This window comes from Vombatus ursinus, unplaced genomic scaffold (assembly GCF_900497805.2).
Source record: "Vombatus ursinus unplaced genomic scaffold, bare-nosed wombat genome assembly UNPS02014867.1, whole genome shotgun sequence".
NCBI classification, from domain to species: domain Eukaryota; kingdom Metazoa; phylum Chordata; class Mammalia; order Diprotodontia; family Vombatidae; genus Vombatus; species Vombatus ursinus.
The window spans coordinates 88,704-103,168 of NW_020954645.1; the positions used below are offsets into that span (position 1 = coordinate 88,704).

The window sequence follows — 14,465 nt, forward strand, 5'->3', positions numbered from 1 at the left end:
TAACCGCTATGAAAATGGCTTAGTTTTTGATGTATTTTGAAAACAAAATATTAAAGACATGACTGTTAAAGCATTAAAAAAGTCCTAAATAGTGTAAGTAGACAAGACTTCTTTCTCATCCTGTATATTCACAATAACACACAGCACTTTGATTGTCTAAGCCACAGCACAGGGACTAGTTAGGATATATGACTTCTCATGCTAAAACAAATCAGTTAAACAACTTTGGTAACCTAGTAGAGTTAAGCTTTGTGTAAATATTTTGCGACTATCTCTTCCCACCCAAAACACCATATACTTTATATGTGTGTTCATCCATACACAGGGGGTTCTAAATGACACTAAGACTTTGGGGATGCCACACATATACATACATACACACCTAGGTACATACACACATACCCCACACACACCCCTGTGTGTATATGTGTATATATATATACACAGCAACATTATATAGAAGCATATAACAATCTATTTCCTGAGTAAATCATTAAATCTGATTAGGAAAGTTTAACCAAAAAAAGGGAGGGGGGAGGGGAACAAACCACTATATCACATTATTAAAATAAAATATTAAATAAACATTAAATAAATATGGAATGTTTAAGAAATTATAGTACCAAAAGCTAATATATATGGCCATACTTTTGATTAAGTGCATACTAAGTTAAACAGTTACTTTAAAATCCATCATAAGGAATTAGTGAATGTGATTTCAAATCCTGAGTGTACTTTAATTCACCTATTAATGCTAACTTTAACAAGCTACTTAAATTATAAAAACCTTTCAGTCCCTCTGTTTCCTTGGGGACCAGTAAAAAAGGAATTCAGCCATGATCACTATCCCAGCTGAAAATCCTGAATTGACCACATGATCACGTGAAACATTTTCTCAAATTAAGTCACTATAGCTTAAATAATTAATCAATTTGGAAAAATGAGACTTTTCAATTTCCTGCTCTAGTACAGCAAAAATACCTTTAAAAACTCAAATTACTTTGGCACCCAAATCATTTTAAGAACCTTTTAAAAACCTCAATGTACCCTTTGCAGACACTGTGGGGAAAATTTGCTTTTTAGATACTTTGCCATCATCTGTCAGTTACAAAAGTTAGTTATCCTTTTCCCAGTTCACGGTTAAAGGTATATAAGTTAATTTTGGATTCGAGAGAACCAAAGAAATATTCAGCTATTTCCATCTTCCAAAGTGATTCAATATTTCACAGAGAACACATTGCAATATTATAAGAAATATCACATCACTCTTTAGAAATACGCATTCTGAAATCATAGTAACCAAACTGCATCCATCAGTTATTTTTAAATTCTTTTTGAAAACCTGGAAACGCTTATAATTGGAAAAAAGTGATTTTGCCCCCAAGATTTTTAAGCAATGATTCGAGAATCTACTTTGGGTTCTCTGCTTCCCTTTTCTATTTCATGACTTTCACGTTCCACAATTATTTTTTCCTGGGTACCAGCATTTTGGGGACACAGTTCTCGTAATACCCTTTCAATCTCTTCCTGTTTCACAGGCAGGCCGAAGCAAGTTTTGGGCAAAGTCATCTGCAATGCACACCATAAAGCAGTCCGTGTCTTCCGTGTTGCAAAGGTAAGCTCTTTAATGACTAATGCCAGAGCCAGGACATCTATGACAAAAAAGAAGATGTTGCCAATCAGAACCATAAGCCCAGAGATGAGCCATATAGTTGCTCAAAGCAAGAATACAAATCAGTACTTTATCACATTTCTGCCATGTTGTAAATCCTAGGTGGAAAACAGGATAGATATCATAAAGAACAGATACAGAGAGAGTGTGTGTGTGTGTGTGTGTGTGTGTGTGTGTGTGTGTGTGTGTCTCTCTCTCTCTCACACACAATTTTTAGTTTCTGCCCTCACAGAACTGCAAAGCTAATTAAAGAGACAAAATTAACACAGGGAAATTAAAGACTAGGTAGAGGCTAAAGTCTGTAGAACTAAGCACAATATAAGTTTGGAGAAGGGAAAGATGAACTTAAGACAGGATACTTGAAAAAAGCTTGGTGGAAGAAATTATTTAAGCTGGGCCTTCAAGCAGGGATGGATTTATGTAAGAAGTGGGAAAGAAAAGACGATTCCAGGTAGGGAATCAACCTGCACAAAGACATATAAGAAAGAAGATGGTGCACACAGAAAAGAGTGAGGGCATGTGTTGGGAAGAAGTGGAGAATATCACTGAAGAGGTGGATGAGATTATGAAGGATCTTAAAAACAGGCACTAGAGTTTGAGAACTAATAAATCAGACAAAGGGGGTCCCCACTGTAGGTCCTTGGGCAGGGGAGATGACATAATGAAAGCAGTTACTTTAGATACGCTCAATGTGACAACCACACATGCAGGACATGCTGCCCATCTGCCTGGGCAGAGGAAGTCTTCCCTTGGAAGCTGCCTGCTGTTGTTTAACTGTGTCCGACGTCATGACCCAGTGGGCCACAGCATTCCAATACGTCCATGGGGTTTTCTTGGCATAAATATTGGACTGGTTTGCCATTTCCTTCTCCAGTGGATTAAGGCAAACAGAGGTTAAGTGACTTGCCCAAGGTCATACAGCTAGTAAATGTCTGAGGCCAGATTTGAATTCAGGTCTTCCTGACTCCAGGCCCAGCACTCTACCCACTGAACCACCTAGCTGCCTCCCACAATAACAACTGAGGGAATCTTCCCCTGAAAGTTCCTCACACCAATAAAATCCCAAGTCCTGTAAAAAAACAAAAAGCTACTGCAACAAGATAGTAACAGACACACCTTGTTTGTTTTAGACCCACGTCTTAAGTATTTTTCTCTAGGATCCCCCCCAATTTTGCATCTACTTTTCAATAATGAGCCACTTGATTAGAAAATAAAACCTGGATATAGGATTGTCAAAAAACAATTATGTAGAAGCAATCCAACTGGCTTCCTATTAGCTTCATTCACTCAAAGGTGCCCCAGGTAACTCTCTAAGACTCTAAAATGCAGATATGCACTGGGAGAGCAAGTTCATCTCACAAGCTCCCGAAACTGGCAAAATCCCAAGCCCAGCTCACTCCCCCAAGAGATTAAAAACATGTACTTAAACTTGCCTTTCTCATTATTATAATGAATTCCTTGGTGTGGGGGATTAGCAGCATTAACAAGTTCATCTTTACGCTTGGCTTGAGTAGCATGAATGGCTTCTAAGTGGCGTTCCAGAGTGATGGATATATTTTCATGGACAGGGCTACCACGAAGCTTTTCCATCTTTCTTAGTAAGGTCAAAACCTTAAAAGAAATATGTATACATTTAGTTAGTTGTAAGCCACACATATTTTAAACTCAACATACCTAACAACTGCTCTAAAACATACTTGATCAATATGAATATATATACTCACTCTGGCTTGTTCCTTTAACTGATCCATAATTAAGCGATCCACTCGGGAAGGATTGGCAGGAAGTCTGGAAACAGGAGTGTTATTTGAAGTGGAGACCCTCTTTCCTGGAAAGTTTCTTGCAAGATCTGCCTCAGTCTAAGAATATAACATATATGAAGTGTGAGATTTGGAGAGGAAAAAAATCATATACATGTAAGATACAGAGACACAGAGAGCTACGTATATGTCGATACACACACACACATACATATACACACATTCATAACCATACATTTTATCTCATATAACTAGATATAGATAATAAGATTTGTCTAGTATCAATCATAATACATAACTGTCACACACTCTCACACACACTCTCTTAGCAAAACACACACACACACACAACACACACACACACACACACACACAATCTTAGCAAAATATAGCTTGATCCTGGGAAATTCTATTTGGCGTCCTCCATTTGACTTTTTCTTATTTCCACATCAGCTATGTAGCTAGGTAGCAGAAGCATGATGTGAAATGCTCCAATTTGTGCATAACCAGACTGAACTCACATCTACCACTGTGAGACCCACTATTACCTTCTTCCGTTCTTTTTCTAGAGCTCGCCATTGTTCATAGCACTCTTCCAGTTGGGTATGAAGTTCATTAGCAGGTCCACTCCGATTTCTTGGTGGCCGGTATTTGTTAAAAGGTGGTGGAAAGGCAAAGTATGGTGGTGTTACTTCCCTACAAAACAAATCACTAACGAAGGGATTCAAATTGGTAAGGCCACCATAATGGAAAACGTCAACAAGCTCTGACAAAGGAAATGTTGATGGTGGGAAAGTAAAGTTAGTTGTTGGCATAAAGGGAGAAGGGTTAAATGGGGTAAAATTAGGGTTTTGTTTAAGCTCCGACACAAAAGGGACGGCAGGAAGGATTGAAGGATTGATGAAATCTGACATATTAACACTATTCTTTTCTTGTTTCTTTCGGAAAATGTTAAACTGCTGACGGTTCTGACCTATGTAACTAGGCTGGGGAATCAAGTTCTTCCTATCTTTTCTATCATCTAGACTCTGTTTTTTGCGGACTCTATATCTATCAGAGTATTCACTAGCAGCATTCTGCTGCAACAGGCAGTTGGATGACAAATGGGCAGGAATTTTGCAATAATGATGACCCCTGGAAGTCAATGGATCATGGGGGAAACATCCCATTTGTATATTTGGCTTCTGATTTTCAGTATTAGAATTTGGAAACCTCAGACCACTATGGACACCATTTGGCATTTGTAACCTCCCTTCCTTCCTGAAGGGTACTGGTGGTGTCTGTGGGTAGTATGAAGGAGAAATCAAAGACTGGTGCATGGGAGAGCCAGAAGACAAGACTGAAACTCCAGACGAAGGCTGACAGCCTGATGCTATTGGCTTCACAAATGGAGAATTTTCCACCAGAACTGGACTTAACATGTTCCCATCCACCCAAATATGCTCCCTGAAGAGTGACTGACAGTTTCCATTCTGTAAAGCAGTATTTATAGACAAATCGTAGTCAAGGGGCTTCAAGAGAATTTCTTTGGAATTTCTGGGAAATTGGCAACCATTATCTTCAAAGTTGCCCATAAAGTTGAAGTTACTGGGATCATTCAGTGAGCTCGTTTCCTGAGATTTCTTGTCGATTACTGCTGACAAATTTTCTTCAGGAAATGGTTGGTTGACAAAGTATAGAGGAGGTGGAACAGATGTTTGTATTTGCTGAGAAGGCATCATACCTTCATTTATTTTAGGAAGCAAATGATTTTCATGAAATACATATGGATCAGCAGCCAGACTGCCCAAATCATTGGAGCATTTCATTTGTTCTTGGATATTAATTTTCATTATCTTCTCATTTGCTCTATCAGGTTTCCAGGATTCCTTTTGAATACTAGCACTATCTTTATATATATTTTGAAAATAAGAGTTAAGATCAGAACAGTTTTTTTCATAATCATTATTTAATTTCGTTTGCTTATAATTAGTCTCACTTTGATTGAATTCTTCATTCTGCAAAGGGAATCCTTTTGGTTGAATAATCGAATTGGTTTTAAAAGCTGAATTATCCAGGTAAGTACTTTTGAAAATATTGTCAGGTAGCTGATTAGAATGGTCTGAAGGAGAAAGCCAAGACTCTACCAATCTAAGATTATCAAATGCACTTTGCAAGTTCTCTATATCAGGTGATGTCTCAAAGTGTCCTTGATTGAAATTCTGTGTTTCAATGAAGTTTGAAAAATCCTCGACAGAATTCCTGAGAGAATATCCTGAATAGTCATCATCATTACCAAAGTTAGGTGTCCATGTGGGAGGAAGGAATCTGGACAAAGAATTCCTATAACAAAGACCACAATTAATAATAATACTCATCATTCTACATAGGCTAAAATATTACAATTATCTGTAAAAATATATCAAAGTCTACATGTTTCTAATCCATATCCCAGAACCAAGCCCTCAGTAAAGTTCTAGAGAAGTCAACATGATTACTTTAAAGAACATGCAGAACATCTCTCTATAATATGTAACAGGGTTTCTGCACAAACTTACCAGTCAGTAACAGGGTCCGGAATATTTGGCTTCTCCAAAATGTTTGAAACCAATCCAAACGTGTCAGGGCCATTTCCGGAGTAACATAAATTGATTTGTGCCCTGTAAAATATATCCACCAAATAATTTTGAGAAATAATTCATAAACAAAATACCTACACCACCATTTATGACCAATTACTTTTACATCAGTATGCACCACATTTTTTTTTTTGGTAAATTACTGTCAAAGTCCAACACTTCAAGGGCATAAATGGCAGGCCAGTAATTAGACAGAGATCAGGATGGTAAAGCCACTAGAGATCATACCACACAAGGCTCAGTTGAAGAAACTTGTGATGTTTTGCCTGAGTAAACAGGAGCACCATCTTTCAACATTTAAAGGAATGTCATTAATGGGTTGATCTATTTGGAAGTAAGTCTCTAATAAAGTACCTCAGGGATCTGTCCTCTCTCCTACACTGTTTAAAGTTTTTATTAATTACTTATAGAAAAACATCAATGCATTCATGTGTTAATTTTGCAGGTTACACAAACCTGGATGGAATAGCTAACATGTTGGACAACAAAGTCAGAAGGCAAGAACAATGAGCCAAAATCAAGAAAGATGCAATTTAATAGAAATAAATGTAAAATCCTATATTTGGGTTAAAAATCAACTTCACCAGTGTAAGAAGGGGAAGGCATATCTAGACAACAGTTTCTGTGAAAAAAAGAGCTGGGGATGTTAGTGTTCTGCAAGTGACACAACAGCCAAAGAAATGGAAGAGAGCTTTCGGTTTAAGAGAAGCTACCATCCCAAACCAGGGAGGCGACAATCCTACAGAGCTCTTCTCAAAGCCTATCAGATCCGCAATACTATGTTCAGTTCTAGATGCTTTATTTTGTGAAAAACACAGTTGGGGGGAGAGGAGAAGGAATAAAAGCTTAAGTGTGTCTAGAAGATAGTACCCAAGATGTTCATAGGTTACAAAGGTCTCAGGACCATGACAGATGAAGGCTGGCTGAAGGCACACGAATGCTGAGACCGGACCGGAGCAGACTTAGGAAGACAACATGAAAGCCAGATGCAAGTTCTTCAAGGGCTGTCATGTAGTAGATTTGTTTTTTTTGTTTTTTGTTAAGGCAGTTGGGGTTAAGTGACTTGCCCAGGGTCACACAGCTAGTAAGTGTCAAGTGTCTGGTCTGAAGCCAGATTTGAACTCAGGTCCTCCTGACTTCAGGGCCAGTGCTCTTTCCACTGCACCACCTAGCTGCCCCAAGATTTGTTTTGTTTTGTTTTTTTACTTGGCCCCTAAAGAACTTGGAACAATGAGTGGAAGCTGCCAGCGGGTAGATTTGAATTTACTGCAACAATAAAAGCTGTCCAACATGGAAATGAACAGGTGCCTAAGCAGGTGGTGGGCTTTCCCTCCCTGGAAGTGTTCAAGCAGAGATTGGGAAACCCAATTAAAAATTCAACGAACATTTATTACATTTCTACTACATCAAAGCACTGAGCTAAGCACCTAAGATTCAAAGAGAAAAAGAAATAGTCTCTCACTTTAAGGAATTTACATTCAAATAGAAGGACATAAAATGTACACAAACGAGTACAACACAAATGAAGGTGTGACAGAGGCAGAGGTAAAAAAGGTATAGACAAGGTACAGCTATAGGTTTGGAATCTCTATGAATGCAGAGAACACTCAGCTATTTGGGGTGTGGGGCAGGGGCTGGTGTACAGACTTAGGGAAGGCCACATACAAAGGGAGATGCTGGCACCACAGGGGAGTCTTGAAGAAAGAAGACTTCTAAGAAGCTGAGATGAGGAGAGAATGCATCCTAGGCATCAAGGATGTTGCAGAGGGACTACTCTTCAGGTACAGGTTATACTAAGTGTGCACTGAAGCCCATTTCCAACTCAGATTCAGTGATACTGAATGCCTCAACTAATAAAAGAACTTTAAAGATTAACCTTTGATAAATTCAGTCAGTTCCAAATTTACTAAATAATATAAATAAAAACAATTTTATAAAATGCTAGTTGGGTTCTCAGACCATACCACACTATTTCAATTATACTTAACTCAGTTGCTGAGTTGCTAGACTTCCTGCAGTTTCTATTAAGAATTCCAGTCCTTTTCAATCATATTACTGCCTTTGTAACCACAACACACAAGAAGGCTGCCTCCTGCTTTCAAAGCTGAGAAGACTGGGAAACACAAGTTAAGCAGCTTCAGGATAAACTGCAAAACAACTACAGCTCCAGACTGACCTGTAAGTTACAAGCAGCTCTTCAACAGAGCAAAAGGATCTTGTATCACTTTTAAAAGTTCTAGTGATTTCTCAAATATCTCAAGTGGTCTAAGCGTGCATTCTCTTTTGCCCAGAAGGCAAGACCCTGCACAGCTTAATGTCTGAAGTTTAAAGGGTGTACAGGGCCTTAGGTTCCAACAGCACCCCCAACCCTCTATCCGAATTCCAACACCTCTGTCCTGTTGGACAACAAAACCCAACAGTATCCAATCATAAAAGGTAGTAGTCATCCTCAAGATTTAATGGGGCTGGGACAAGGAAAAATAAAGAAGCCAATTAATTAGAACACAATCAATTCCACTTGGCCAAATTCTTATTTTGCCAATAACACCCTTTAAAGCAACCGCGGTCTAAAAATAGTCAAGAGGTATGAAAGAGCTGAAGTACTGCAGAACCCCTGCAATTAGATGTAAAATCTTTTGGGCACTGACTCTTTGGTCGTAAGATACAAAATACTTTGAACAAATTCTTCTAAGATCAAATTATAACCTCTTGTTCCATAGGAGTCATGCAAAAAGTTAATTATTGACACAGGATGTAGATTACCTCAATTCTATTGACAGTATAATTCTGAGGCAGTGTAGTACACATATGGTGAAAAGAACAGTCGCTTTGAAGTCCAAAGACCAAGATTCAAACCCCCAATCTGTCACTCACTGAATGTATGGCCCTAGAGAAACATCTTCATCTTTCGGTGTGTTAACTTTTTCTTCTAAAATAAGAAATTCATTGATGATGATGATTTCTAACGTCCCAATCAGCTCTAAACACTCTGATCCTATTTTGTTAGCGCATGAGGAAATACTAAAGGGCTGCTCTCTTAGGTTTCAGGATCCCCAGATGAAGGATGTGCTATAATTCAATTATTATGTTAGCAAGTATTTATTAAGTTCCCATAATGTGCAAGGCATTACAGATACAAAACCAAAACTGTCCCTGCCCTCATGGAGCTTCCACAACATGTGCCGAGAAAAGCAAATACCAAATGATTTAAGGAGGGAGGGAGAAAGTACAAGTTGAGGAATCCCAGAAAGAGAAGGGAGCTGAATGAAAGGAGAGGATTCTAGGAGGTCCTGGGGGGAAGGCGGAAATGGACTCCAGCATGTAGAAATGATGTATGTGAATGCGTGAAGGCAAGAAACAAATGGTGTACTGAGCTTAAGGAACAGCTAGCTGTCCAGTCTGATGGAAACTCAGAGTATGTGAAGGGGAATAATAGGAGTTTTAAGGCTGGATAAGTGGGTTAATTAGACTGTGCAGGGCCTTAAATGACAGGTCAAGACATTTCTATTTTGTTCTAACAGTAGGAAGTCATTAAGTTTTTACTATTTTGGCATCTATATGAAGGATGGATTGGAAAGGAGAAAGACTGGAAACAGGGAAACTAATTTGGAGACTTCTATAACAGACTAGGGAAAAGGTGACTAGGGTCTGAGCTACATAGGGGGTCATTTGAGGTAAGATGATGTTATAGAAACAGAATCTACAAGCCTGGCAAATAATGAGATATGGGGGGTAAGAATGACTCCTAAGTTATGAACTTAATAATCAAGAGGACAGTTGTATAAACAACATATTTACTTGATACCTTTCATTGGCATAGTCTTGAAAGGCAGTGGGTGGGCTAGTGTCATCTCCATAAACTGACCAGTTACTATATAAACCAGAAGATTCCAGAGATGGTGTATTAGTAATCTCACCCAGCAAAGGACTGAATAACTGGGTGTCCATTCCTTGTTGCTTACAGTTTACCTGAAAGAAAACAAAAAGATAATTTAAGCAGATTAAAAAATCATATTTGGTAAAAAGGCACAGAAAACTTTAGTTTTAGTTTAGATGACTGAGGAAAGTACTTTATAGCAATTGACATTTTTCTTAAAAAAAAAAACAAAACAAAAAACAACTTTCCTAAATTATAACACCTTATTTATCCAAAACATTCACCTTACAACCTCAATTACCTAGCATATGGCCAAAACCCCGGAAGAACAAAAAAGGCCTAGGTACACAGTCCAGGGTCCACGTCCTGATGTCTATACCTTCACAAGTGATCCTCTCTAGACCTCTCTCAGAACCTGTTAGGCTCACAGAATATGAAGAGTTGAAAAGTAGCTGAGAGGTTGAGTTAAACCTCCCAACCCATCTCCGACATCTCTGAGAGAAGTTATAGTCTCTACTCAAATGATTCCAAAGAACCCATTACTTCATTTTCTACATCTGGACAGCTCCAATTATTACTAAATTTTTCCTTATTTTGAGTCAAAACCTAATTCCTATTTCTTTTCTCTGCGAGCAGTACAAAATAAAGTCAGAATTTCAGAGCTGGAAATTCCCATGATAACACATCCAACAAGTGAAAGTCCAATCTTTACTTGAAAATCTCCAATCCTCTAGCTCTCCCTTCCCTCCCTCTCTCATTGTACTTTTAGATAGCTCTAATTGTTAGGAAGATTTTCCTAATATCAAGCCTAAATTTTCTCCTTTGTAAGTTTCTCCCATTGCTCCCAGCTTTGGCTTCTGGGCCTTTTCAACACAACAGCCCTCCAAATATTTCACCATTGCTAACGTGTATTCCCTGTCTCTTCTCCAGGCTAAATAGCACCTAGTTCCTTCAACCAGTCTCATATGACTAAACACGTGCCTTCCTCAATGAACCTCTGCAACTAATGATACTCTGCCTGGATTCATTCTTCAATGGTTAACACATTCTGCCTAGCCCCTTCTACTCTCCTCAGCCCAGTAATTATGAAGTGTTGGCTGCCAAAAATTCAAATCCTGTTGCCTGCTCCCAACTGCCCATTCCTTTATTCCCACTTTCCTAAACCCAACCCCACATTCAATGTCATACTCCAAATCTGCCTGCCTCTTCCACTGTGCCCTCTAGAATGCCCACCCCACAAGCATTCTACCCTTTGACATTCACTGACCCGGCTCTGTCTTGATATACACTCAGTCCAATTAACCTGCTCCCCTTTCTAGTACTAGCTATACTTTTTCTCAGAATCCCCAGCTCTGTGTGGAAGAGTTGGAATGCTCTTTGTTCCCCACTGCCACTTCCAGACTCTCCATTTACCACCACCACTCAGCAGCCTGTCCTCCCTTTGAAGTTCACACTATCCAAACTGCTCCCCCAATCCAGATCCTGGCTACTAGATATTCTTGGAACAGGTCGGTGCTAGGCTCCAGTCTCTCTCTCTCCTCTCCCCAACTCCTGCCTGCATACTAGGGGGCTCCCAACATATTGATGGTCCCTCTAATGCCCTAACTTCCAGCTCCTCAATCTACTCAATTTCCACAACCTGCTCCTTCACCCTACCTCAGCCACACAAGAGGTCATATCCTTGATCTCAACATTATCCATGAGGATCCTACTGCCTGATTCACAAACTCTGAAATTCCTTTATCTGACCCTAACCTTTTGTCATCCCTTTGGCCATGCCTTAGGCCTCCTAACCCTGTTCTCTTTAACTTCAGGGCCCTCCATTCCCTCCACCCAGAATATTAACTGCACTGGGTACCCTCTCCTCTCTTCCCTATTTAGTCAACAACTCATTTCTACACTATCCTCTCCTCAAGTCCCTTGCCCCTTTTTCCTTTTGTTGATCATGCTACCAAATCCCAATCCTGGATTATGTCTACCATCTGCCTCCTCCATTCTTATTATGTTATTTCTGTTAAATGTTCCAAGGAATCTTGAAGTACCTTGATGTATGCATAACAGATATCTTACTGTAAAAGAGCCTTGAAGGTGGTGTTTTATTTTACAGAATCAAATGCTTTTTCATAATCAACAATAGCTCAATGAGATATTACTAGATTCTCTATACCTTTCAAGTAATTGTAAGATGGAAAAGATGTGGTTCCAGAAAACATCTTAGTCAGTAAACACCTAATTTACTTGCCAAAGGGAGAGAAGTAGCTGCCTAACTCAAGACTGGGCTAGACTCTTTTTATGATGGCAAAGAATTGGACATTGAGGGGATGTCCATCAACTGGGGAATGACTGAACAAGTTATGGTATATGATTTGATGGAATACTGTTGTGCTATAAAAAATGATGAGCAATATGCTCTCAGAAAAACCTGGAAAGACTTACATTAAACTGATGCAAAGTGAGCAGAACCAGGAGAATATTGTATATAATAACAGCAATACTGTGTGATGATCAACTGTGAATGACTTGGCCAGCAATATAATGACTTAAGACAATTCTCGAGAACTTATGAAAAAATGCTATTCGCTTTATTTTTCTTGGGGTTTTTTTTTGGGGGGGGGTCTGTTTTCTTTCACAACATGACTAATGATAATGTTTTGTATGATTGCACATATATAGCCTATATCAAACTGCCTGCATAGGGAGGAAAAGGAAGGAGAGAATTTAGAACTCAAAATTGATTTTAAAATGAATGTTGAAAACTGTTTTATATGTAATTGGAAAAAATATTTTTAAAAAAAGACTGGGCTACTTCTCAGCAATGCAAGGATCTAAGACATCTCCAAAGGTCTCATGATGGAAAATGCTAACCACATCCAAAGAAAGAACTACAGAGTGTGAATGCAGATCGAAGCATAATATTTGCTATTTTTTTCTTCTGTTTTATTTTCTTTTCTCTTTCTTGTGGTTCCTCCTATTGGTTCTAATTCTTCCTCACAACTTCACTAATGTGAAAATATGTTTAATAGGAATGTATATGTATAGCCTATATCAGATTGCATGCCATCTTGGGGAAGGAGGGGGAGAAAAATTTAAAACTCAAATGCTTATGGAAGTGACTGTTGATAAATTAAAATAAAATAATTTTTTTTTAAAAAAAGACTGGGCTAGAATATAAACTTGTCTGTAAAATCTTACCCCAAAAAGACAGACAGTTATGAATAGGACTATCTCTTCAAAAGGAGAAAAGCTATGGTAGATACAACTAATTTTTTAAAAGCTTGGCAAGACTGAGCAAAGCCACCTCAAGTGCATTTAAGGATGAAAATGAAAGTACTACAAACTTAAGAAAAATGAAAAAGATTTGGAAAAAAGTTTTTCAAGAAATTTTTTTTGTTAAGAATAGTGGAACTACTCTCCTTAGACTATAACATCACAGTCCCCAAGGTGATTAGAGAGAAAGAAAAAATGCCACTAAAGGGAGCCTCTATGGGTTGGAACAAGTGTATGTACAGTAGAGAGCCATATTAGAGGAGCTATACTTCTGAAGGCATTGAAGGGCTCATAGGTAACTTATCTGAGAAATATCTGGGAATCTGGGGAAAAAAAAATCTGGGAAAATAGCAAAGTTACAGGAAAAAACCTCTCACTTTATTAATACTGAAAAAAACAGCCATGAAAGCTCAGTAATTATTGACCTATATACCTACTACACTATCTATACAAAATCTGGCTAAGAGTCACCTTATATAGGAATCAAGGGCATTCTCAATGAGAAAGGAACAAGTAGGCTTTTACAAATAGTATTTGACAATGGAGCACATTTTTGAAATCTGCTCTCCCAACATCTAAGTTGGAAAGCTTATGCCCAGCTTTCCCCTCCTCTATCACAAACTCTAGGAAGGAGTAATTTCCCCCAAAAGGTTCCTATCATTTCTACAGCAGTTACCAGTTCATCCTTGTCAGTAAGAATCAGACCCAGAGCAGAATTCAAAAGGTAGAGAAATCACCATGAAGACAAGTTAAAAAGTTATCAGCTACTCTGCTTCTGAGAAGGAGGGCTCCTAGTAGACATGAGGATAGAGTCCCCCATCACCACTCTATCATGCTTTTGTGCTGGGCTTATGTTTCCCAAACTCTTCACATATATCTTTTTTTGTCTAAGCAGCCTGTAATATACATCAATGAAAAAAATATTGTTTCACCTTCCACTGATCTTTACTCAAACACTTGTTTCCACAGCCTTTTAGCACCTGGATATCTTCATGAGTATACTTTCTTAAAATATAATCCCTATCTCCATCCCCTTTAATATATTCTGTTTATTCTGAATAAAGTATACCCATGTGGGCTATAGTTTAGTCAACTCTCATCCTGTCAAGCTTCAATAATTATCTATGAGGTAAAATTTGATTCCTTGAATTAGGACCTCAATTCATCATGTTTGTTTCATCAACTCTGGGCATGTGTATGCCAGGATTTGAGGACCCGGGTTGTGCCTCTCTTTCCCTTCTAGGATTTTGCCTCCTGTAAAATTAAGCTTT

The 14,465-nt window shown here is 38.5% G+C and overlaps 1 protein-coding gene across 1 annotated transcript in view; it reads right to left on the reverse strand.

Annotated features, from left to right (window-relative positions):
* Positions 1-605: 605 nt before the first annotated feature.
* Positions 606-14,465, reverse strand: part of LOC114028005 (meiosis-specific coiled-coil domain-containing protein MEIOC-like) — a 34,572-nt gene continuing 20,712 nt past the window's right edge. The window contains exons 3-8 of the mRNA XM_027842166.1: positions 9,856-10,019; positions 5,970-6,071; positions 3,981-5,754; positions 3,397-3,531; positions 3,106-3,283; positions 606-1,652 (exon numbers count right to left, since the gene is read on the reverse strand). Of these exons, the coding sequence (XP_027697967.1) occupies positions 1,390-1,652; positions 3,106-3,283; positions 3,397-3,531; positions 3,981-5,754; positions 5,970-6,071; positions 9,856-10,019 (2,616 nt within the window). The 3' untranslated portion in view covers positions 606-1,389. The remainder of the gene's footprint in view (positions 1,653-3,105; positions 3,284-3,396; positions 3,532-3,980; positions 5,755-5,969; positions 6,072-9,855; positions 10,020-14,465) is intronic.